This window comes from Oncorhynchus tshawytscha, linkage group LG05 (assembly GCF_018296145.1).
Source record: "Oncorhynchus tshawytscha isolate Ot180627B linkage group LG05, Otsh_v2.0, whole genome shotgun sequence".
In the NCBI taxonomy this organism is placed as follows: domain Eukaryota; kingdom Metazoa; phylum Chordata; class Actinopteri; order Salmoniformes; family Salmonidae; genus Oncorhynchus; species Oncorhynchus tshawytscha.
Genome location: NC_056433.1, coordinates 23,241,946 through 23,268,588, shown reverse-complemented (window position 1 = coordinate 23,268,588; position 26,643 = coordinate 23,241,946). Strand labels below are relative to the sequence as shown.

At 41.0% G+C, this 26,643-nt stretch overlaps 2 protein-coding genes across 3 annotated transcripts in view; both read right to left on the bottom strand.

Annotated features, from left to right (window-relative positions):
• Nucleotides 1-21,251, bottom strand: part of vta1 (vesicle (multivesicular body) trafficking 1) — a 42,050-nt gene extending 20,799 nt beyond the window's left edge. Inside the window, exons 1-3 of the mRNA XM_024420109.2 lie at nt 21,045-21,251; nt 9,384-9,478; nt 1,621-1,748 (exon numbers count right to left, since the gene is read on the bottom strand). Of these exons, the coding sequence (XP_024275877.1) occupies nt 1,621-1,748; nt 9,384-9,478; nt 21,045-21,135 (314 nt within the window). The 5' untranslated portion in view covers nt 21,136-21,251. The remainder of the gene's footprint in view (nt 1-1,620; nt 1,749-9,383; nt 9,479-21,044) is intronic.
• A 177-nt stretch (nt 21,252-21,428) lies between these two features.
• On the bottom strand, nt 21,429-25,933 carry gje1 (gap junction protein epsilon 1). Of its 2 annotated transcripts, none has more exons than XM_024422668.1 (3): nt 25,653-25,933; nt 24,123-24,305; nt 21,429-23,719 (listed from the first exon to the last, which is right to left on the bottom strand). In XM_024422668.1, the coding sequence occupies exons 1-3, from the start codon at nt 25,680-25,682 to the stop codon at nt 23,324-23,326; spliced, it is 609 nt and encodes a 202-aa protein (XP_024278436.1). In that variant the 5' UTR covers nt 25,683-25,933; the 3' UTR covers nt 21,429-23,323. The 2 variants fall into 2 exon arrangements, with proteins under 2 accessions (XP_024278436.1, XP_024278437.1); XM_024422669.2 differs by lacking the exon at nt 25,653-25,933 and adding an exon at nt 24,740-24,961.
• Nucleotides 25,934-26,643: the final 710 nt, after the last annotated feature.

Genomic DNA, 26,643 nt, shown 5'->3' with positions numbered 1-26,643 from the left:
GTGCTCACTGGGAGGGGATTCATGGCGTACAGCTACTTCAGCAGACCTTACTGAAGGTTGAGCAATATTTTTGTGGGTTTGTAGCACGTCTCACTGTCGTGTTGTGGAAACAAGATGGTAAGACGAAAAGGAAAGCAAAATGCATCTTGAATAACAATACATGGCTGGAAGGAAGACAACTAGCCTACGTTGACAAAAAGAGATCTAGGCCTATTACTGAAAGATTTGGAAGTTCAACTCTGCCCACTTCTCACTTGTACACATCTGATGAACGTCATTGGCATTTGGATTCTCATGACGCAGGGGGGCGGGGAAGGGGAGGCAAACGTGAAAACAGAAAGGGATGAAACAGCATGGGGGTTCATTTACAGCACACTCTAGCCTGCATTCTCAACACAACAGTGTGTGCTTTCATGGCTTTTATCTGGCTGGTTCTGCAGAGGTCAGCATATTGGACAGAAATTGGGCCTGCCTCAGGCTATTTACATGCATTATGTCAAAGGCTCTGGACAGAGAGCCTCACAAGACCTCAGTGAATGACTTCCACGCTTCCAGCTATGACATATTTTATCTGACCCTACTTTCATGCACTCTTTTTTTTTAATTGAAGGATAAAATCTTTCACTGGAATGGATGGATTTAAGCCTCCTGATCAATTTAGAAGTTGAAACCACATTAGATTTGTCAACACTTTGGCACTGACTCTATTTAAGCTTCTGAAAATACAAAGACCATAACCGGCCAACAACATAATAGCTGGATAAAAGTCCAATGCTTATATGATTACCCCTTTATACTCAATGGAATCCCCAAAATATCAAAATTTTACTTGTTGGGAGAAGAATATGAATCATCAGAACTATAGATTTGACTTCCACTCATCAGTTGGGTAGCGAATTCAATGGGGCATTAATGAAACATTGCTCATTGCTCAAACAAATTAGCGGATTGGTGAAAACCTGCCATCTTAAAATATAGGCGGAAAACATTTTTCATCCCAATTGCTACATTGCACAAGATGAATGGGCACACAGACATATGCAAAATGGATGAAGCCTTTAACTACTAGCTGCAAAACTCAAATGTTATTTCTCTCCCATGTTCAGGACTGTGTCTGGCGCTGTATCTGGGGCCTGGAATCAGCACACAGGAGACAGCATCCTGTCCCTGCCTACAGTACTGGAGACCCTGGCTGGCCTGGCCTGACCTGGCACCCACAGTTCCTGGAAAACTCTGCTCTACTGTCCAGCCTGCTGCTGACGTCAGTGCCCGACGACACACTCATTATGGCAGCCAGACCTGTAACACTACACCTGCATGGCCAATAGGAATCATCTCACCCTTGTGGCAATCTATTCACACAGACAGGGCTTTGTTGCTAATTTTAGACTCTGGAAGGGACCCTTCATGTGCAAAAGCAACAGTGGGATTATTTTATGTCAAGGGTCAGTGAAAGGAAATGGTAATCATGAGGGCTTACGTATTGGAATCAGAAAATTGGAAACAGTCCACTGCCATGCTGAGATTCAAGAAGCAGGGAGCTGTCTGCAGCTACAGTACAGTAAGACTTCTTCCCATGCTAAGCAGGTAGTAAGACAGTGAGTGAAGAAGTAGCCTTACTTGTGGAATCGTCCAGATCGATCCTCGTTGTCAGCGTAGAGGAACATTTTTAAGGCATAGTTTTCAATGTGGGCATTGCCGACAACTTCCTGGGAGATTGAGTCATTGTCAGTCAGCTCCTTCTTCATCTGAAAAACACACAACAGCATCAAATCACACAAAAGTAAATTATGTTCTGCAGGTAGGCACATTCAACCTGAAAAACCACAGGCTGTAAGTGGCAAACATTTTACAAAGGGCAAACAATCAATACAGAGTAGTTTCAAAATGCACATTCACTTGGACTTTTCAGCTTATCAATCTTTCATCAGACACAAAACATTCCTCCTAGGTTCCTGAACAGCACAGACATAGTCTATACATAGAGGGAGCCCGTGTACTGTACTGTGCATGAAACGTGTGAGGCGAGGCTTTCCATGGCGTGAATAATTAATTCCTGGGATGCAGCAGAGCGCAGACACTGATTCCACTCCAATGGAGTCTAGTATGTTGGAGTAGACGGTCTCTGGAGATGCACCCACAGATCATTACATGGACAATAACCAAGGGTGGATTTTACCGCTTTCATTTCAACAGTGCTGGACAATAAATCTTGTGCTGAGCACCACTCACCAAAAGGATATTTAACCAGAAACATCAAAGCCAGTTGCAAAGAACTGGCAGTTTACTTTACCACACCGCTCTTACATGGCAATTAATCATCTACGACAATACCAGTAACACAGACACTAGAAAACTCACTTACACAATTTTATTGTTTTTAACTGACTTGTTTGTTTTGTCAAAACTTCATTGTCTGTGTATGGTCAACCACTGCATGCAGCTGACAAATTAAATTATTGCTGTGCCCATAATGTGTCTTAATGGTTAGTTGTGGCCAGCTGCGAAAAATGCAGCCGCAAAGCCCACTCACTGTCACAGAGCCAGCCTCTCTCTGAGGTGTTACAGTCTGCTAGAGAGGTTTCCTTGTAAAATCAATAAAGCAAATCATACTGATTACATTTAAACAGGTGCCCTCTGCTCTCCTGAATGGACTTACTGTTCATGTTAATGAACTCTCAACCTATGTTTAAATTTTATTTTAAAAGAGGTAACACGCAGCACAGTACATAACTTGTGTTAGCGAAGGACTTTAAAAACATAACTTCGATGGAAGTGTGCCGACGTTCTAGAAAGTCGAGCCAGACGTTTCTAATTGAATCAAAGGATTCAGCTTGGATCACAAAACACCACTAAAACTACTCTGGGGTTCTCTAGAAGTCCCTGCTGTACTAGAACAGCTTAGCAAAACACAACAGTCATTTTCAATACGTCAGGACAATATTACCATGAAAGGCTGCATCTTCTTTGATGGTTTTGCTGTCATTGCAAAACAGAATGAGTGAGAAATGTGTTTCTTACCCTTGGGGTAAGGCAACCCTAACAGACGAGAACTAGGTCTACTGACACTCATCAGGTCTGTATAGGCACTGTAGGACAACAAAAACAAACAGCTAGTGCATTGAAGTGACTGACAATGCAATGTTAAAGACAGCCAAAGCGGCAATCAGGAAAAGAAAAACTGCCGTTTCCATGAAACAGAGGCCCATCAGCGTGTAGCCTAAATACAATCTCTTCCACCACACCTTCGCTCCCTAATCCACTGCTCTCCGAACGCTAATTTAACGATGGAGAAAATGAGCCAAGTGTGCTGGTCAATATGCTGAGGGCCAGGCTGTGGGCAGGCTTTAGTTCATCTTCAATACCAGAACAAAAAAGACAGATTGGCATCTTAATTATTCATCCTCTGCACAAAATAATAATAACTGGTTGTTTGTTTCCCTAAAAATGTGTAGCTTTAGTGGATATTAAACTGTCATGAGGTGAAATGATAAAGAACCACATGGTGCGATGTAAGATTTGTTTCTTCAAAACAAACTTTATTTGCCACATGCGCCTTTTACAACAAGTGTAGACTTTACCGGGAAATGCTTACATACAAGCCCTTAACCAACAGTGCAGTTCAAGAAGAAGAAAATATTTACCAAGTAGGCTAAAATAAAAAGTAACACAATAAGAATAACGAGGCAAGAGGGGGGGTGTCAATGTAAATTGTCTGGTGGCAATTTTTATGAATTGTTCAGTAGTCTAATGGCTTGAGGGTAGAAGCTGTTGAGGAGCCTTTTGGTACTAGACTTGCTCTGCTACCGCTTGCCGTGCAGTAGCAGAGAAAACAGTCTTTAACTTGGGTGACTGGAGTCTCTGACAATTTTATGGGCTTTCCTCTGACACAGCCTATTATATAGGTCCTGGATGGCAGGAAGCTTGGCTCCAGTGATGTACTGGCTGTACGGACTAGCGCCTTATGGTCAGATGCCGAGCATTTGCCATACCAGGCAGTGATGCAACCGGTCAGGATGCTCTCGATGGTGCAGCTGTAGAAAGTTGAGGATCTGGGGACCCAAGCTAAATCTTTTCAGTCTCCTGAGGGGAAAAGGGTTTTGTCGTTCCCTCTTCACGACTGTCTTGGTATATTTGGCCCATGATAGTTTGTTGGTGATGTGGACACTTGAAACTCTCAACCCGCTCCACTACAGCCCCGTCGAAGTTACTGGGGGCCTGTTCAGCCCACCTTGTCCTGTAGTAGCGATCAGCTCCTTTGTCTTGCTCACATTGAGGGAGAAGTTGTTGTCCTGGCACCACACTGCTAGTTCTCCGATCACCTCCCTATACGTTGTCTCATCGTTGTCGATGATCAGGCCTACCACTGTTGTGTCGTTAGCAAACTTAATGATGGTGTTGGAGTCGTGTTTGGCCACGCAGTCATGGGTGAACAGGGAATACAGGAGGGGACTAAGTACACACCCCTGAGGGACTTCAGTGTTAAGGATCAGCATGGCAGACGTGTTGTTGCCTACTCTTTCCACCTGGGGGCAGCCCGTCAGGAAGTCCAGGATCCAGTTGCAGAGGGAGGTGTTAAGTCCCAGAGTCCTTAGCTTAGTGATGAGCTTCATGGGCACTATGGTGTTGAACGCTGAGCTGTAGTCAATGAGCAGCATTATCACATAGGTGCTCCTTTTGTCCAGGTGAGACAGGGCGGTGTGGAGTGAGATTGAGACTGCGTCATCTGTGGATCTGTTGGGGAAGTATCCGAATTAGAGTGGGTCTAGGGTGTCCAGGAGGATGCTGTTGAGGTGAGCCATGACCAGCATTTCAAAGCACTTCATGGCTACCGACGTGAGTGACATGGTGCGGTAATCATTTAGGCAGGTTACCTTCGCTTCCCTGGGCCCAGGGACTATAGTGGTCTGCTTGAAACATGTAGGTATTACAGACACTGTCAGGGAGAGGTTGAAAATATCAGTGAAGATACTTGACAGTTGGTCCGCGCATGCTTTGAGTAAACGTCCTGGTAATCCGTCTGGCCCAGCAGGCTTTGTGAATGTTGACCTGTTTAAAGGTTTTGTTCACATCGGCTATCGAGAGAGTTATCACACAGTCATCAAGAACAGCTGGTGCTCTCATGCATGCTTCAGTGTTGCTTGCCTCGAAACGAGCATAAAAGGCATTTAGCTCATCTGGTAGGCTCGCGTCACTGGGCAGCTCGCGTCTAGGTTTCCCTTTGTAGTCCGTAATAGTTTTCAAGCCCTGCCACATTCGACGAACGTCAGAGCCGGTGTTGTAGGATTCAATCCTAATCCTGTATTGACGCTTTGCTTGTTTGATGGTTCGTCTGAGGGCATAGCGGGATTTCTTATAAGCGTCCGGATTAGTCTCCCGCTCCTTGAAAGTGAGCAGCTTGAGCTCGATGCGGATGTTGCCTGTAATTTATGGCTTCTGGTTGGGATATGTACATACGGTCACTGTGGGGACAACGTCGTCGATGCACTTATTGATGAAGCCGATGACTGAGGTGATGTATTCTTCAATGCCATTGGATGAATCCCGGAACATATTCCAGTCTGTGCTAGCAAAACAGTCCTGTAGTGTAGCACCCACATCATCTGACCACCACCGTATTGAGTGAGTCACTGGTACTTCCTGCTTTAGTTTTTGCTTGTAAGCAGGAATCAGGGGGATATAATTGTGGTCAGATTTGCCAAATGGAGGGACTTCTTTAATATTAGACATTGCGCACCAGCTGTTATTTACAAAAAGATCCCCCCCCACCCCGTATATTACCAGAGGTAGCGTCTCTGTTCTGCCGGTGCATGGAAAATCCTGCTAGCTCCATATTGTCCATTTCTTCGTTCAGCCACGTCTCAGTGAAACATAAGATGTTACAGTTTTCAAATGTCCCGTTGGTAGGATAATCTTAATAGTAGGTCATCAAAATTATTGTACGTTAGCAAGAAGAACGGCTGGCAATGGGAGTTTACTCGCTCGCCTACAGATCCCCGATCTGCTTCCCCTTTTCTGTCGTCTTTTCACGCAAAAGGTGTGGATCTGTGCCTGTTCCAGTGAAAGCAGGATATCCTTCTCGTCGGACTCATTAAAGGAAAAAGTGTCTTTCAGTCCACAATGAGTAATCGCTTTTCTGATGTCCAGAAGTTATTTTCGGTCATACGAGATGGTAGCAGCAACATTATGTACACAATAATTTAAAAAATAAGTTACACAAAACAAAACAAAAAAATTGCACAATTGGTTGGGAGAATGTAAAACGTCAGCCATGTTCTTCGGCGCCATCTTCAATTTCATACTGTGCTTCCTCTTCTGGAATGGAATGAAGTCTCATTCATGTTCCCATGATTAGGGAGGAAAAATAAAACAATGACTTCACATTAACTTCCAGAAATATGCAAGACATAAAACAAAAGAAGTTGAACAATCTGTCCCGAGTCCACATTGACATAATCTGCGACAGTAGGTCAAATATGTATTTCATAGAAGTTTCTTCACCTTTTTAAAGCCCTTTAAACTGGATGAAGGCCCAAGATAGTATGGGCTCTTCGCTGGCTGAGACACTAGCTCTATAAAAATCCCTGTGTAAACAGCATCCAGAGGTTGTTTCCTGCTCCTCTTTCAGAGGAAGACCATAAACCCAGTCTTTTGAACTCTTGATGAGAATACAGTGCTCTTACATTTTCTCAAAGGAAACAATTAACAGATAGGATAGATAAGAAATGTAAAAGAAATCATAATAGGATATAACCGTTCTCTTTCGCATAAGAATGTATTGGATATTAAAGTTACTTCCTTTCTATGACATCTAACAAACATTTCTTACCGAAGGATGTGCAAATGTGACGTATCAAGAGTTGGCTACAGTGTGAGGGAGAACACCCATGTTGCATTAAAACCTTAAGAAAATCAAGGAAAATACAGCGCCTTTTGAAAGAATTCAGACCCCTTGACTTTTTCGATGTTACAGCCTTATTCTAAAATGTATTAAATAACAAAATGTCTCATTAATCTACACACATTACCCCATAATGCCAAAGCAAAAACAGGTTCAGATTTTTTTGCAAATGTATTAAAAATAAAAACAGAAATACCTTATTTACATAAGTATTCAGATCCTTTGCTATGAGACTCGAAATTGAGCTCAGGTGCATCCTGTTTCCGTTAATTAATCATCCTTGAGATGTTTCTACAATTTGATTGGACATGATTTGGAAAGGTACACACCAGTCTATATAAAGGTCCCACAGTTGACAGTGCATGTCAGGGCAAAAACCAAGCCATGAGGTTGAAGGAATTGTCCGTAGAGCTCCGAGACAGAATTGTGTCGAGGCACAGATCTGGGGGAAGGGTACCCAAAGATTTCTGCAGCATTGAAGGTCCCCAAGAACACAGTGGCCTCCATCATTCTTAAGTGAAAGAAGTTTGGAACCACCAAAATTCTTCCTAGAGCTGGCTGCTAGGCCAAACTGAGCAATCCGGGGAGAAGGGCCTTGGTCAGGGAGGTGACCAAGAACCCGATGGTCACTCTGACAGAGCTCCAGAGTTCCTCTGTGGAGATGGGAGAACCTTCCAGAAGGACAACCATGTCTTTATGGTAGAGGGGCCAGACGGAAGCCACTTCTCAATAAAAGGCACATGACAGCCACTTGGAGTTTGCCAAAAGGCACCTGAAGGACTCTCATACCATGAGAAACAAGATTCTCTGATCTGATGAATGCCAAGCGTCAGGTCTGGAGGAAACCTGGCACCATCCCTACAGTGAAGCATTGTGGTGGCAGCATTATGCTGTGGGGATGTTTTTCAGCTGCAGGGACTGGGAGACTAGCCAAGATGATGACAAGATGAATGGAACAAAGTAGACATATCCTTGATGAAAACCTGCTCCAGAGCGCTCAGGAACTCAGATTGGGGTGAAGGTTCACCTTCCAACAGGACAACGACCCTAAGCACACAGCTAAGAAAATGCAGGAGTGGCTTCTGGACAAGTCTCTGAATGTTGTTGAGAGGCCCTCCCAGAGCCCGATCTAACATATCTGGAGAGACCTGAAAATAGCTGTGCAGCAACGCTCCCCATCCAACCTGACACAGCTTGAGAGCAGAGAAGAATGAGAGAAGAATGAGAGAAACTCCCCAAATACAGGAGTGCCAAACTTGTAGCGTCATACCCAAGAAGACTTGAGGCTGTAATCGCTGCCAAAGGTGTTTCAACAAAGTACTGAGTCAAGGGTCTGAATACTTGTGTAAATGTGATATTTTAGTTTAACACATTTGAAAAAAAATATATATATATATATAGTTTTTGCTTTGTCATTATGGGGTATTGTGTGTAGATTTATGATGGGGGAAAAAATGATTTAATCCACTTTAGAATAAGGCTGTAACGTAACAAGATGTAGAAAAAGTCAAGGGGTCTGAATACTTTCCTAACGCACTGAATATGCCGATCAGGTCTTACATTAAACACAGAGCTTAAAACTCAAATCAGATGCTTTTTTTAATTGCATGTCTCGCAATTCCACTCAAGAAATTTCGGAAGTACATTTCTGATGGAATCCATTATTCAAAAGGCATGGATTCCGTAACTAATGGTGGTTCAGATTGCAGTCTAATCGAAGCTTTGACTGAATGTGTGATCCAACTATCTCAAAGACTACAATTTCTCCTTGGATAACTTTAAAAGTAGACCTAATCGAATCTAGGGGCTACATTACCATCGATTAGAGACATGAATATCTGATGGACAAGCTAAAGAATAACTGCTAGACCCTCAAAACAAGCAGAAATTACATTTGGCATTCACCTTTTGAGAAATTTGACAATGTAAATCAAAAAATTCCTACTATATTTAGATCATACGGCAATTACATTACAGATGTTTGGAATCAAAGAGTATTTCACTCTTATAATTGAAAATGATGAGGTGCAGATATTTCAATCATGTTCGCAGAACTCAATCAAGGGAGGCTGACGCTTTGTTGTTAATGTCCTATATGAGAGGCAGTGCCAAAATCCACTTCTGAAGGGAAACTGAATCCACTGAAAGGCCTGTTCCTGACTAGCTTTGAAAATAGTAAAATGTCAAGACTCCTAAAGTGCACTTAGCGGCCAATGGCTTTGAAGACATTCATTACTAAACTGCCCTCAGACATTCACGACACATTTAGTGGATATTGGTACAGAATAGAGGAAATAGAATTAACAAGGAATATGAAGTAGTACATTATGATAACTACATTATAATATCTTACCCAAAAATCAACAAATCATGATGTGAAGACAATTGGGAAATAGTAGATAAATGTGTCATTGTGTGCAAACTTGTTTAAACGTTCCAAAGGCTGTATCCAACCTTTAGTGTAGCTGACTAAGTATCTCACCGTTTCTAACTGATCCATCAGTTGCACAAGAAACTTCCGACATTCTGGGGTTTTGCTGTCCAGTTTCATTCCCGTCTGCATGGCATAAAGCCGACCTGAAAGAGAAGGAAAAGGGTATCACTATTTTATCTCAGAGCAATGTGTCAGGGGTGATGATGACACTTCATGTTTCCCAGAAATACACTGAGTACCCTCAGAACTGCCTCAAATTCGTTGGGGTATGGATTACAAGGTGTCGAAAGCGTTCCACAGGGATGCTGGTCTATATTTACTCCAATGCTTCCCACAGTTGTGCCAAGTTGGATGTATGTCCTTTGAGTGTTGGACAATTCTTGATACACACAGGAAACTGTTGAGCGTGAAAAACTCAGCAGCGTTGCAGTTCTTGTTTTGTACACTGTGTTCAAACAAAACGTTAGAGTAGTCTCTCTTTATTATCCCCGAACAGCAATTCTTATGGTAAAATCAAATGTGGACTGGGCACATAGTTCTGTTACATGGTCAAACATTTTTGGGGTTCAGGGTGAGGTCTTTCGAAATAAAGTAGGCTACCCTAAATCACCCAAAGTGTCCATTTGTCCAGCATGTTGGGACGGCAGGTAGCCTAGCGGTTAGAGCGTTGGACTAGTAACCGAAAGGTTGAAAGATTGTTTTCACATTTTTTTCATTTCACCTTTTTTAATTTTTTTCATTTCACCTTTTTTAATTTTTTTCATTTCACCTTTATTTAACCAGGTAGGCTAGTTGAGAACAAGTTCTCATTTGCAACAGCGACCTGGCCAAGATAAAGCATAGCAGTGTGAACAGACAACACAGAGTTACACATGTTAACAAGTAAACAATTAACAAGTCAATAACACAGTAGAAAAAAAAAAAGGGGAGTCTATATACATTGTGTGCAAAAGGCATGAGGAGGTAGGCAAATAATTACAAATTTGCAGATGAATAACACTGGAGTGATAAATGATCAGATGGTCATGTACAGGTAGAGATATTGGTGTGCAAAAGAGCAGAAAAGTAAATAAATAAAAACAGTATGGGGATGAGGTAGGTAAAAATGGGTGGGCTATTTACCGATAGACTATGTACAGCTGCAGCGATCGGTTAACTGCTCAGATAGCAGATGTTTGAAGTTGGTGAGGGAGATAAAAGTCTCCAACTTCAGCGATTTTTGCAATTCGTTCCAGTCACATTCTTCTCTGAGTTATGATGCTCACTTTGAGTGAAATGATTCAACATCCCAACAGCGCAAGTCCGTGAATGAGGCTGTGTACATATTAGCATTATTGTTATTATATCCTTAGCATTGTTTCACTCAGCACATAGCAGCCAAGAGGGAATCTTGGCTCATGTTTTCAACACACGCTGTCCATCCACCCTCTCCCCCATGTTGACAGATCCTTGCGTCCTTTGATTTTATGCATCCAGGCTCAGGACCATTAGCGCTCTTCTCTCCATTTTCAGAGATTGAAAACATGCGCACACCCAGACATCTGGTGAAGGACTGTCCCATGAGCCTTAAAGTCTTCCCTGTGTGCAACTTTGACACACACAATGTTTGAGAGGCCATTGCCAAATCCAACAACTCTGGGTTTACAGCTGTTTCGAGTGCTGCAGTTTCCAACCAACAAAGAACTCTAAAGAGCCATACCTAATTGACAGACATTCTATTGAAGTGATACATGAATGAAGATGTGGGAAATTATACAGTGGGGCAAAAAGTATTTAGTCAGCCACCAATTGTGCAAGTTCTCCCACTTAAAAAGATGAGAGGCCTGTAATTTTCATCATAGGTACACTTCAACTATGACAGACAAAATGAGAGAATAAAATCCAGAAAATTACATTGTAGGATTTTTTATGAATTTATTTGCAAATTATGGTGGAAAATAAGTATTTGGTCACCTACAAACAAGAAAGATTTCTGGCTCTCACAGACCTGTAACTTCTTCTTTAAGAGGCTCCTCTGTCCTCTACTCGTTACCTGTATTAAAGGCATCTGTTTGAACTTTTTATCAGTATAAAAGACACCTGTCCACAACCTCAAACAGTCACACTCCAAACCCCACTATGGCCAAGACCAAAGAGCTGTCAAAGGACACCAGAAACAAAATTGTAGACCTGCACCAGGCTGGGAAGACAATCTGCAATAGGTAAGCAGCTTGGTTTAAAGAAATCAACTGTGGGAGCAATTATTAGGAAATGGAAGACCACTGATAATCTCCCTCGATCTGGGGCTCCACGCAAGATCTCACCCTGTGGTGTCAAAATAATCACAAGAACGGTGAGCAAAAATCCCAGAACCACATGGGGGGACCTAGTGAATGACCTGCAGAGAGCTGGGACCAAAGTAACAAAGCATACCATCAGTAACACACTTCGCCGCCAGGGACTCAAAATCCTGCAGTGCCAGACGTGTCCCCCTGCTTAAGTCAGTACATGTCCAGGCCCGTCTGAAGTTTGCTAGAGAGCATTTGGATGATCCAGAAGAAGATTGGGAGAATGTCATATGGTCAGATGAAGCCAAAGTATAACGTTTTGGTAAAAACTAAACTCGTCGTGTTTGGAGGACAAAGAATGCTGAGTTGCATCCAAAGAACACCATACCTACTGTGAAGCATGGGGGTGGAAACATCATGCTTTGGAGCTGTTTTTCTGCAAAGGGACCAGGACGACAGATAAGTGTAAAGGAAGTAATGAATGGGGCCATGTATCGTGAGATTTTGAGTGAAAACCTCCTTCCTTCAGCAAGGGCATTGAAGATGAAAAGTGGCTGGGTCTTTCAGCATGACAATCATCCCAAACACACCGCCCGGGCAACGAAGGAGTGGCTTCGTAAGAAGCATTTCAAGGTCCTGGAGTGGCCTAGCCGGTCTCCAGATCTCAACCCCATAGAAAATCTTTGGAGGGAGTTGAAAGTCCGTGTTGCCCAGCAACAGCCCCAAAACATCACTGCTCTAGAGGAGATCTGCATGGAGAAATGGGCCAAAATACCAGCAACAGTGTGTGAAAACCTTGTGAAGACTTACAGAAAACGTTTGACCTCTGTCATTGCCAACAAAGGGTATATAACAAAGTATTGAGATAAACTTTTGTTATTGACCAAATACTTATTTTCCACCATAATTTTCAAATAAATTCATTAAAAATCCTACAATGTGATTTTCTGGATTTTTTTTTCTCATTTTGTCTGTCATAGTTGAAGTGTACCTATGATGAAAATTACAGGCCTCATCTTTTTAAGTCGGAGAACTTACACAATCGGTGGCTGACTAAATACTTTTTTGCCCCACTGTATATGACTAGGCAACTAGATTCAGCCATGGGTGAAGTGGAGTGGATGGTTGGGGGGCCGAAACGTAATTCTACATATTTTTTATACTTCAAATTGACAACTAAGCCCTAATGAGATTGGATTGGAAAATAATCATTTTATCCCCCCCAGATCTATTTTTTTGATTTACTATGCAGATATTAGTTTATTCTGCCAGTTGTTTTGAATTTTCTGAATGGATGAACAACTCCTCATTGAACACTGCATGGCTACATCTGTTTGGTGAGTAACCCTACGCTTAATGATTCTGGTGAAAACATGCTCTGTCTTTATCAAACTATTTTTTGGTGCGTATTTTCAGTATGGAACCTGTCTATGTTTAGGGGGTTATAGCCAAGGCTAACCAATTCTAAAATGGCCGTTCGCAATGAAGCCTAAACGGAAAATACATGGGAATATTATTCCAACTGCAGCTCGTTGTTAGAACACGTTTTCCTACTTCAGTCAACCAGTCCATTTTGAATGTGTGATAAAATTGTTGTTATTTGGCAAGGAATGTAGCTTGTGTATCCCATCAGTCAGATACATTTTTATAGGCATTTATTTATGTAGGCCTAAAGGGAGCTTGTGTGCGCAGTCAGCACGTGTATGTATGGAGCGGTCAGAACGCAATTGAGATAATGAGACATGGAACTGTGTGATGCATGGCTTGGTTAATTTTTTGTTGTGCCCCGCAAATGCACATGCACAAATGGAACACTAGAGTCAACGCAAATCAACGTTGTCTTCAAAACAATTTTCAATGGCCCGTTCAGGCAGCCACAAAGCACATTCCACCAGATAGTTTTACAGTATTTGATTATTATTTTATGTTGTTGAATTTTTACCCCCTTTTTCTCCCCAATATTGTGGTATCCAATTGTTAGTAGCTAGTATCTTGTCTCATCGCTACAACTCCCGTACGAGCTCGGGAGAGACAAAGGTTGAAAGTCATGCATCCTCCAATACACAACCCAACCAAGCCGCACTGCTTCTTAACACAGCGCGCATCCAACCCGGAAGCCAGCCGCACCAATGTGTCGGAGGAAACACCGTGCACCTGGCAACCTTGGTTAGCTTGCACTGCGCCCGGCCCGCCAATGGAGTCGCTGGTGCGCGATGAGACAAGGATATCCCTACCGGCCAAGCCCTCCCTAACCCGGACGACGCTATGTCAATTGTGCGTCACCCCACGGACCACCCGGTCGCGGCCGGTTACGACAGAGCCACTGCGGCACCCGGGAGGCCCCAATTAGTATTTATTTTTTTTATCTCTGGACAGAGCTTTGACGTCCGTTCAGTACATGTCCATCCCTAGTAGCGCCGATGCAATAATTTATTCACCAACATTTCGACAGCAAGCGGTCTTCATAGAATAGGCTACACCAAACCATGAGCAAGCACAACATTTCAGCAAATGTGGCCTAATTGTTATCAAGAGGACAATGCAAAGTACTGTATTTTATTGAGATCTTCAGAGAGACCAGTGATGCAGTTGTCATTCTGACCTATAAGTTTTGACAACTGCCTGGCCAGCCCTCTTTGCCTTGAATGCGACAGGTTCCATAGGCCTGCCTGTGCGCTGAGAAAGTAGGCAACCCAACATCAGCTTCCAAGTCAGCAGCACATCAATAGGGCATTTTAGTAATAAAAAAAGAAAGTTATACTAAATCAGCAAATGTCACATTTCCAAGGTGGGATAGGGTATCATACAGTGCATGTTATGACAAAGGTTGAGTTTTAACTCCCTCATCTAACTGTAATTTCACAGTCATTACATTGTAAAACAGGGTGGACTAGCAATTAATACTTCCCAGCAGAAAATAAAAAAGCAAATATACCCAGCTGGAAGGTTCTCTAAGTATGGCAAAAACACTGATCGTTCATTTTAATGAAGGGGTCTGTGTCTTTGATACAGGGCTGCTCTAAGTATGAAGCCTATAAGTGGGCAAATGTTAATGTTTAATTGTAAAATTTCAATGTTTACCGATGGAATTTGGTAACATTTCTTGTCCAGATCCATGTGTGATAGGCATGTGTCAGTGAGTCAGTTATAATTGTAACAACATGGCCTTAAGATATCTAGCTAGGCTAAATTCTGCATTCAAGGCACAGATATTGTTGTAAGGCCTCATATAGTGAACAAAATTCTAATTTTGTTTTGTGTTTTCAACACCTGGGATGCCATCATAGTGTATGGCAGGTTGAATGCTGTTGCATTAAAAATGAACAAGAAAAAGCCTGGGGCTTGAAACCAATAGTGGGCCTGAGAACATGGTTCTCTCTCCTACAATAACACTGGCTCAATTCAAATTTCAACTGAACATAAAACACCGGAAAGACGTGTTAAGGTGACCAATTTACAAGACAGAAGAAAAACAGAATACAGTCACTACTTTTGGTTTGGGTGAAGCAGTTTAGATTTGATTCTAGTAGGTTCAGCTTAGATAGAGGCACAATATACGTTATGCTCAACATTAGCTTTTGAGAAGAGAATTACATGGCTTTTATTGTCAAAACATGTCAGAAATCAGAAGCATAGAACATTTTAGAAAACACTTTTCAAAAGTTTGAGCCAAGGTGCAGCTGTGTAAGGCACTGCATCGCAGTACTTGAGGCATCACTACAGACCCGGGTTCGATCCCGATCTATGACGCAGCCGGCCATGACCGGGAGACACATGAGGCGGTGCACAATTGGCCCAGCGTCGACCAGGTTAGGGGAGGGTTTGTCTGGCTGGGATGTCGTTGTTCCATTATGCTCTAGGGACTCCTTGTGGTGGGCCGGGCGCCTGCATACTGACTTCGGTCGCCAGTTGTACGGCGTTTCCTCCAACACATTGGTGAGGCTGGCTTTCAGGTTAAGCGAGCAGTGTGTCAAGAAGCAGTGTGGCTTGCCAGGGTCGTGTTTCAGACGAAGCATGGCTCTCGATCTTCGCCTCTCCCGAGTCCGTACGGGAGTTGCAGCGGTGGGACAAGACTGTAACTACTAATTGGATACCACGAAAATGGGGAGAAAAATTTATGGAAAAAGTCCATTAAAACTATACCACAGGCCACCTGTTGATATTTCCTAAACAGTTAGCCATAACGAAAGCAATAGGGATCATTTTTCTCAGATATGATGATGGTCACTGCACATCACAGCGTGCACTCACAATGTCATCCTTTGTCAAGCCATTACGCCCATACAGCTTAAAATCCAATTCTCCTCTTCTGAAACAATGCAACACTGACACCATTCACGACAGACGCAAGGCCATGAAAATAAAATCCATAATCCACTGTACTTCAGAGGGGGAAATTATTTTGCCATGGGCAGAACTTTCTGTGTGAGTGTGGAAGGGGGTTGGTAAGTAAAGGAACTTCATGGATGGCCAGGGGGGGGGTTACAGTATTCTCTCCCCTAGACAGAGATGTAGGAGAATGACAAACTACAGTGTCCAATGACACAAAAAGAGACAGTCAGCAGCATTCATTCCTCTGCAAGGCTCCACAGATGGTAGTGCGTGCAGCCCAGTACATCACTGGGGCCGAGCCCCCTGCCATCCAGGACCTCTATAACAGGCGGTGTCAGAGGAAGGTCCCAAGAATTTGAGGACTCAAGCCACCCAAGTCGTAGACCGTTCTCTCTGCTACCGAACGGCGGCGGTGCCGATGCACCATGTCTAGAGCCAACAGAAACCTGAACGGCTTCTACCCCCAAGCCATTCCTGATAGAAAGTTAAATAGGTAGCCAAATAGCTACCTGGACAATCTGCATTGACCCTTTTTGCACTAACTTTGACTCATCACATACGCTGCTGCTACGGTTTAATATCAGTCACTTTATTCCTAGTTATATGTACATATCTACCTCAATTACCCCTGCACATCTACTCAGTACCCTGTGTATTTAGCAAAGTTAACATTACTAATTTTCTATTTTTATTTTTTAACTTTTCTATTCGTTCTCTCTGTATTGTTGGGAAGGACCAGTAAGTAAGCATTTCACTGTTAGTCTATACCTGTTGTTTACGAAGCACGTGATGAATAAAATTGTATTTACTTTAATTTCAGAAATGTGGAATATAGCTAAAGGGGATGGTTGACTCTGTCCAATGTAGCTTGATTCACAGGGATTAGTGTCGTTCATGTAATACACTGAATGTTAAGAATATTTCCCATCTCAAAAGTGAGTCAACTTTTCCCCCTGCAGATGTTCTTCCACAGAAATAGACAGTGTGGTAGTTGAACTAATCCATGACATCCTTATTAATGTATGTTGAAGTAACAAATCGGCCTATAACTTTCAGTCAATCTTTCGGGTTTCAGATATGGTAGAATTTGACTAAAATCCTTGCCAAATGGAAATAAATGGGAGGAATACATGCCTGTCCTGGCATGCATCCCCAACGCAAGCTTGACATTAGTCATAAAAAGTGTGTGAGCTGAGTCCTCAGTTTGGGCGTGACAAAGTCTTCACTGACATTTGCAATGAGAACAGAATTGGGTATGCTGGGATGCTAACCCGCGCACTCAGCTCTCCTCACTACAAGGATGTTATTATGTACTATAGCTGCAGTTCAATCGGAAGACTAGATCAAGTCCCGGAAGCGGGAGAGAAAACAACTCAAAGAGAGCCTTTTCCATAGGTTAATACTATAGCACAATGCCAGGGCGCAGGGGCCTACACTAGGAGGCAGAACACAGGCCAATGGTGCTGCAGTCGAACCGGAGGTTCAGCAATTTTTACTTCTGTGCTTCAAGTTGGCCATGTTTTATACAATATAAAGTAGCAGGAGAACACAATGTTCTATTTGAAATGAAAGCCTCTGTGTTGGTTAAGGTTACTATGTGCTGCTAGGGCGGGATATTAAATCACTGTGGTATCCTGCTGCTAGCTTGGACATTCATATTAGGGAAAATGCAATCCATTAAGTGGAAGTTCGTTTGTAGTCATTGTTTGGCCTAGGGGTGCTTGGGTTCAATAATGGTGGGTAATTATAGGGAAACAAATCAGTGCTTTTGTTAAAACCATGAATTTCCCTAGTTGTATGGAATGGATCAAGTAAGCTGTAGCCTAGATGATGAACATTGCACAAATAGGCTTGGCGTATTTTGGTCAATGTAATATAACGGCTCGCCGATTTTAAAAAAGAATGATTGTTGCACCACTCTTTTGTAAAGCCTGCCACCACTAATCCACTAAATCAATCCACTAACCTATAGGTCTTGAGTCCTCTAACCATTGTCATGTGCTGAATGCTTGACAAAAGAGGAAGCTCATTTGCTATTCAGATGGTTTCATCCAGACCATCAAAATGTCAGGCTAATAACTGTGAGAAAATCCTTATTACATTAGGTAGATTAGTCCATTTGATCCTATTCAGTCTGATTCAAATAATGGCAGCCATTTTCCTCTTGTAAGTCTGATTTACATTGCACCTTTGAAGCTAGAATAGCCTGGGATATAGGATACTCTGCAACCAAGTAGAGGTACTACATCGTCTTGATTCTTGACAATTAGATTTAGAGCAATGAAGGTTCTCTTAACCATAACATTTCAAAACAAAGGCAAAATCAGTTTGAGAGAAAAGTCAGTCCCTATGGCCGTCAGCTCTACAACCTTCTTCCAAAGACAATGGGGTTGAGTCATTCAGAGATATGTCGATGCTGACCTCCAGTGGCATGTTGAATTACTGGTCCACTCTGATGCTCATGGGCCGTGAAACAAGGAACTTGTGCTGAAAACCTTCAACCATCTCTGCTTCAGTCCAAACCCCAAACCAGCCTAAATAAAATCAGACACAATTGGAGAACTCAAGAAACACCAAAGCTACCAGACTTTCTGTCTAAGCCCATCAACTGACAATCCCCAGCCATAATTATATACACAAGAAAAATATCAATAGGGCTTATTCCAATAAGGCTCACAAAAACAGAACAGATTAGTGTCCTTCATCCAAAGGACACTAATTTCTCTACTCATGTCCTTTCAATTCTACCAACACACCCACCATTGCAATTAAAATAAAAGAACCAGTCGGGCAGTGAAACTGCGCAGTGATGCCAAACTGGAAAAACATGTTCCTCAGCATATTTGGCTAATCCACCTCACAGCATGTTCTGCACATCCCATACATCCCTTTCAGCCAAAAGCAGCCATTGTCAGTCATCAGTATCTTTGTAATGAGCCATGGTAATTATATTTAAATTCAATCACTTTTGACAACAGCTGTTTTGATTTGAATGAAACCTTCTATCCATATTTGCCCATCATAGAAGTGCTCAGAAGATGACTTTTTGGACCTCAATGCCAAAACATTCAAGAGATAAAAGGTGCTCAGAGATGATCCATGTCTTCGTCACTGGAAAAGATAAACAATTGAGAATTATACAATTTAAAAGCTTACAAACAGGTCAAACTATTTTATAATTTCTTTAAATATTGTGTAAAAAAAAAATGTTTTAAACTTAATTATCTAAAAACACAAACTCCCATTGGGTTCATATTCGCATATGTTGTAGCTTAGTAGTGCTCAGCAATTAACCGACATTTGTTATTTTACGGTTTTTAAAACAACTATTTGACCGGTTGTTTCAATTATTTGAATTCCATTTAATTTGTTTCTGTTGCTCAATGCACATTAAACAGTTTTTCTAGAGATAAATCAGATCAAACCCGAAATGTGTGATGTAGTAGAGAGTTGTTTTCAACAAGCCAATATTCGACAGTTTAGTGCAGAAAACATGGTAATTAACTACAATGACCATAATCCTTTGCACGCATACTTGCCCGGCCTTTAGCCGTGGTATATTGGCCATATACCACAAACTCCTGAGATGCCTTATTGCTATTATAAACTGGTTACCAATGTAATTAGAGCAATAAAAAAATATATATGTTTTGTCATATCCATGGTATATGGGCTTATATACCACAGCTGGCGGCAGGGTAGCCTAGTGGTTAGAGCATTCAAATCCCCGAGCTGACAAGGTACAAATCTGTCGTTCTGCCCCTGAACAGGCAGTTAACCCACTGTTCCTAGGTCGTCATTGAAAATAAGAATTTGTTCTTAACTGACTTGCCTAGTTAAATAAAGGTAAAAGGGCTCGAACCACCCAGTTTATAATCTTTATTAAAACACTTTTTTCTCAATCTTACAGTACATGAATAAAAATGTTTTTCAAACACTTGTTTTGAAACATTCCATCTAACAATTCTTAAGCCTTATATTACAGAAGTTTCCAAAGGACGTTGTAGAATAACCAAATACGATTAATGAGAATGGCAGGAAATATTAACCCTATCACAAAAGGATTCTAGTGATAACATTGCATTGGATGGCAGCTAGCCTTATGTGTTAGACACTGCAGATGTACTGCAGCCTAGTAGTTCACTAAACTATGTTTTCAAGATTTTGTCAGAGAGTTTAGGAGTTTAGGCTAACAAAGTCTTAAATCACCCAGATGACCCAGACAGTACAGTGCCTTGTCGGTCACAGCATTTTGAAAGAAAACGTCCTTTGTGTAAAATAACTAGCTAGCTAACGTTACCTAGCCACAATCCACCATAAAGCAATTAGGCTGCGCTTGATAACAACATAGCCTAGTCATAGACCATGTAGTGGCACTTAATAAAATGTGCTTACTAAGAAAGGGTCAAGTAAAGTAAGTCATTTGTAGACGTTTCTAGACTTGAGAAAATATACCTATTTTTATTTTCCTGTCTGGCAAGCTAGATATCAAGCCAGGCTCTGGGGCCAGACACTGGTCACATGAACTGTGTCCCTACCATAGGCAGCTGGCAACGCCTTACAAATGAGTCATGCCATACCACAATAGTATAGTTAACTGGCATAGGCTTTTTCACAGAATGTGACATAGTTAGATAGAGTACTCTTATAGTACTGTTTGCAATACACTAACTAGCTAACAATTAGTTAGTTATGAATACTATGAACCTCGACTACTTTTGATAAAGTCGACTGAGAAGTCAGCAAAGTTAAGAAGATTTACAAGATAAACATTTGTTAGGTAACCACTAACATTAGTAAGACTGGCAGCAACAACAAAAAAGGGTGTCGAGGTTGTAGCTAGCAAGCTGTCATTCGTTAGCAGCTAACGTCAGCTACTGTACCTCTGGTGTTATTGTTGTTGATTCCATAACTAACTAACGTTAACTAGCTGTAGTTAGATAAATGACATGGCAGGCTAGCTATCGACCTCATACGTTATATTCACAGAACAGTTAGCTAACTAGCGAGTTGACGGTTCATGTCCCCCTAATGGAGTTGACAGCTGAACATAAACGGACAATAAAGGCAAGCTATCCGAGTTGGCTAGCAAGTAACGTCACAAACTCACAGTAGTAAGCCACGACAGGATCCCTCTTCTCATGTTCCTGTGCGGTTCTTAGATAGTGTTGAATGGCTTTTAGCTGTGGTGGGAGCGCCATCTCTAATAATGTAAATACACTAGCTAACTATGGCAGATTAGTCAACATTAATGGAAATGTGGCTTGCTAACTAGCTGGGTCTCAACAACAATGCTCTTCCTTGCGCAGAATTCTTCCGCTTTCGTGTTCAATACGTTTAGCGCCATCTGCAGGAAAGGAGGACTGTCAAAGCAAAACGGCATCAAATTGACATTGACAACATATTGATTACTGTGTGAGCCTATTGCAATGCGTTCCATGGTGATCTAGGAAAGCAGACAGATTTTTCAGAAACAGTACATTGCAGAACAATATTGTCTGAACATAAGAGGGTCATAAAATGTGCCCCTTTTATTAAACAAATGTGAAAAGTTGTATGCATTTTTATGAAGTACATATCGGAAAGTCAAAACAGACAAACTAGATGTAATGAAATGCATTTCAATTACCCTAAGAAAACTAAACAATGCAACTAAACATTAGTTAAATCAAAAACATACAAAACAAATAATATGTCCTTGTCGTGTATTTCATGATGTAGGATTAATTACTTTGTCAGCTAGTTATTCATAGTTTCATTTAAACCTGGAGTTTCTGATTAATAAAGATGAACCTGAAATGAGCTCAAATCAAGTTAACATCTTTTTTAAGCATACGATCCGCAGAATTTCTGACTGAGTGTATATCGGAATTAGCTTGCTAACTAATTGATCCCACTTCCCAAAAATACTCCTCAGATTTACTGACAACCAAATGAATGTCATTGCTTCTTTTAACAGTTACCTCAGCTTATTGTACAAAATGTAAGAGGCAAACATTAAAACCATCCATCTGTCACAAATACCAGAAAGTAGTGTGCCATATTGTACCTGAGATGATACATTTAGCTGAAAATAATAATAAAAGTTGGATGGATGCCTGATAATAACTTACAGATACAAAACAAAAGAGGTAATCATTTTCAGTACGGCTACAACACAGGGTTAAATCAAAAGCATTATACTACATGCTATGAAAAGCGTTTTAAAACAGTCAAATATGGTTTATCCATACACACTGTGACCAGCGCACTTATCAGCAATTACACTTAAACCTACAGTGGTTTGTAGAACTGAATGTTACATCTGGGAGCATGGAAACCCATTTTCTTTAACTGTTAATGATATCATTCCGATTTACAGTATTTCAAAACCTTAATTTAGTAATCATCAAAGCAGATGTTCCAAAATCGTTCAAATTCAAACTAACTTGAGCAACTTTATATACTCCGGTTCTTCAATGAATACACATTTTCTATTAAAGCAATATTTCAGGATTTGACATTTAGGCCCTTTATCCACTTCCCCAGAATCCAATGAACTCGTGGATACAATTTGTATGTCTCTGTGTCCAGTATGAAAGAAGTTAGGTTAGTTTTGCGAGTCAGTGCTAACTAGTGTTAGTGCAATGACTGGAAGTCTGCTAGCATGCTAGTAAATACCCACAGACTTCCAGTTACTGAGCTACTTCCAGTTAATGATGCTAGTTAGCAATGGCTCGCAAAACTACCTCTAACTTCCTTCATACTGGACACAGAGACATAAAAATGGTATCTACAAGTTCATCTGGCTCTGGGGATCTACATAGAGAGCCTCATTGTCAAAATCCCAAAGTATCCCTTTCATAATTTATTATGACCTGAACAGGCCAACTATTGAAATCAAATCTAAGCTTCATTAGGATACATTTTTGCCTGCCTTTTTTCATCTGTAGGCGTAGTTCAATACCTTAAAATGAACCCATTTTTAGCTTGTATCGTAGGGTATTAGGATGTTAACCTTGATGACATGACATTGGCCATATATTAAACTGGACAATTAGACAACATTATATGTCTATAGGCCCCTAAGAAGATTACAACAATGCTATAATACTTTTCACTGGGTACAAGTACTATAATCTTTCATAACAGGTTTCTTTCTGACTTGGGCCAATGATTGAAAGCTGCATATGATACAACTATATCCTTAGCCTACTGACAAAAGTAGATTTAAATCTGTGTTACTTGATTTTAACAATGGGATTATGGAAAGAAGTGTCTTTGATTGTCAACTCCCAACAAAAAAAGCGGAGGTATGTCGTTTTCGGCCTTTGTGTCCATGTCAGACCTGGATTAGACAAACAGAAATTTGAAATATGACCTAGAACTCTGTAGCAAATAACACACAGGTCATTGATTGGTCAAATAACCTAATCTCCTACAGAGTATCTCAAATATCTCAGCAACACACAGCAGCAACGTGATCACAGTGAAAGTGTACATTGCACTTAAAAATATGGTCTTTTCAAAGTGTTCCGGCACCATGCATTTGGTGATGTTGAACGTCTTTTCTAGGGCACTGGCATCACACATGTAGAGTGGGTGAACATGGAAACCAAAGAGATGGCTCTGTAGCCAAAAAGCGATGACTTCCAGAATAATTCTTAGCAGGACAGAGATGATGTAGAAGACGGTGTATATAGGTCTCTGAAGGATATCCTCCTGGTCAATGTTTTTACAGGCAGCATAGAGATGAAATACAGCTCCAGGGACTAAAACAGTTACCAGCTGCAATGCCCAGAATACCTTCAAGCAGAAGAACATTATGGTTATGGTCAGATGAGTGGAAAAACAACCTATTCACAAGTTCACATTCAATAACAGCTAATCTTTGAGTCCTGTCTGGTCATTACTTTGTTATTCACATTGAATAAAAGCATATATTTAAGTCTGTCTTTTCATGACTGGAATAAAATGTTTTGTCATTTGAATGGATGATGTGAAATGTGCACAAAATTCCTTTGTTCGCATATCACCATGGCATAGCGTGCAAATTGGTGATCTCTGATTCTTTACCAGTACCATTGATGGGATTAGTTCTCAAATGAGCACTGTTTTTGCGGATTCTGACAGATTATAAAAGGTTTCTGAATAGTTGAAGAGATGGACTTTCTCATGTGAAATCATTTAATGCAGGAAGCACTCTTACCTGAGGTGTTATAGGCCTAAATTGGTTGTAACAGTATAGGTTTAACTCCCTCCTGTCTGGATCGCAGCTGAAATGGAGCGCTTCATTGCCATACACTGCAAAGCCCAAGACGCCCAGAAAGAACATCCGAACAGAGCCGAAGAACAGGGTGTGGAACTGGCCTATCACCGTCGGAGGCCTGAGCTAAAACACAAACAACACACAAACACAGAAAAAGGTTTTAAAACAGCATTTGTTTGTAAAAAAAAGTTTTTAATTAATGTGTGAAAACTGATTGAGGAAGCATAAGTATGATTGTAATTGAATGAATTACACAAACTATCAAAACAGCTTGGAAAGGGACTAATGAACAGATGAAACGTTTGGAATGCATCCTCATCGACAATAGCAGATGGACGAAATATTATCTGAAGATTTAAATGGAACAACTACAAACATGCTTATAAATCAGTAATGCATGGAGAATGGCAGTAATAGGGTCATATTTCAACAACACACATCTATTCTGAGAGTAGGACATTTTCTATATTTACACTCTTATTTAATTCTGCAACAAATACAAGTCTATCCAGTCTATTATGCTACAGTCAGATAGATAAATAATTCAGAGAACTCACTGGGCTCAAAGTGACCACGACCATCGTCCAATATTCTATATATTCTTGGTATCACCATACTTACACATCCTTCGTAAAAGTTCTTAATGTAGTTTAAAGACATGACTTTGCTGCTATTCTCCCAGTTCAATTATATTGTAACCCGTGGCCCTCATTGCCAATATGCTGGCATCAGGCAAAGCCCACTATAATTCTGAAGCTCCTAATGACCTTTTGCCGCTGAAAGCCCTTGCCAATGCATATTTGTCTTTTATCCGCAGTGCCTTCATCAATTTACTCACTCAGTAGAAAAAAAACACAACAGGAAAGGGAAAACAAAGGCACGGGGCATGTGGTCGGCTCATAATCCCCATTGAACTAAGTCAGCGAAAAAACTTTTGTAGAACACAATGGGGGAGAGAAAACAAAATAGTACAATACAATAGTGGCACCTGAGGGCACGCTATTTTGAGCTTCCAAATGAGCAATTTGAGATGAAAATGGTGTTTGAAAGTTAGTTTTAGCACTACATCTAAAGAATTGTAATGTCAATTTCCACATAATTTCATTGGATGACAATTGAAATGACAATTGTAAAGAAGTGATATAGGACCTAGTAAACAACTTCTGACAAAATATGAGTCAAAAACAAAATATTTAAGCTGTTTTATCCTTTTTATCATCTTGAAATATATTAACACAGAATACTGTGACATATTTTAACTGACTTGAGGCACACGAAAAAGTTGTGAAAATAACTTTACGCAAATTCTCCCTGTTGCAACATCGCGGTACACACCCTGCACTGTAAATTTCTTATGGAAGATCATTCACCAAATTGTCCCAGCCTCGGCGAGCAAGAGCAAGAGCAAACACACAGCAGACAATAAACGACATAATAAACAAATAAGGTAATAAAATAAAGTTCACACACCAACCATAATCCAGGCGGAGTGCTGTTCATTCCCCCTCTCAAATCAGAGCTTGGGTCCTAAACTCATGTCACTCTTGCGCTCCCTGGGAGGTACCTGCTGGAAGAGTACCATGATGGATGCGTTTCTTTTACTTAAGGTGTTCTTGTGTCAGAGATCAAACAACAAACCAAAAAGCAAAGCATCAGTGAGATCAGGCATTTGTGGCAGTCAATAGAGAGCATAACGGACAGAGGCACTAATTACCTAAATAAAGCTAGCACTGTCCCACAAACATCCAGTCAGAGGGTAAGTGGTCCACACGACGACGCAAGCGCTTAGCTGTCGCTGTCCTCATCCGTCAGCGTAAAACCACACAGCCTACCCGAGGGAAATACCCTAAACAAGTGCGCTATGGAGTTTATCATATGGGCTAATAAAACGATACAATTTCATAATAGACTCGTTTTTATTAAATTCAAACATAAGCACTAAGCACATATGCTATAACTAGAATAGCCTACAACTACATTAACTAGATGAGTGGTTTGAATTTGAATCCGTTTTACGCACAAACTGAGAATAACAGTAGCCTAGACTTCATTGATTATGTACATTCTCAATGGCACATTGGCATTTAAGGCAGGTTTTTCTGTGATAGGATTACACCTACGAGATTTCTAGTCCTTATCATGTAATTAAAAACACTTTAAAATACAACTCACAGCCATACCCATTTCCATTGGCACTGTAGAATGCGCTGCATAGATGGACAGTGACGGGTAGATAGAGTTAGCATTGAATGACTTAATTCATATTAATCAGTCATGTCAAAGTACTGTGAATATTTCATAATTACAAATGAGATTTTCCGATTGCATTAACTTGGAAATACTCAATGCACTCTATATATCTATCTATCTATCTATCTATCTATCTATCTATCTATCTATCTATCTATCTATCTATCTATCTATCTATCTATCTATCTATCTATCTATCTATCTATCTATC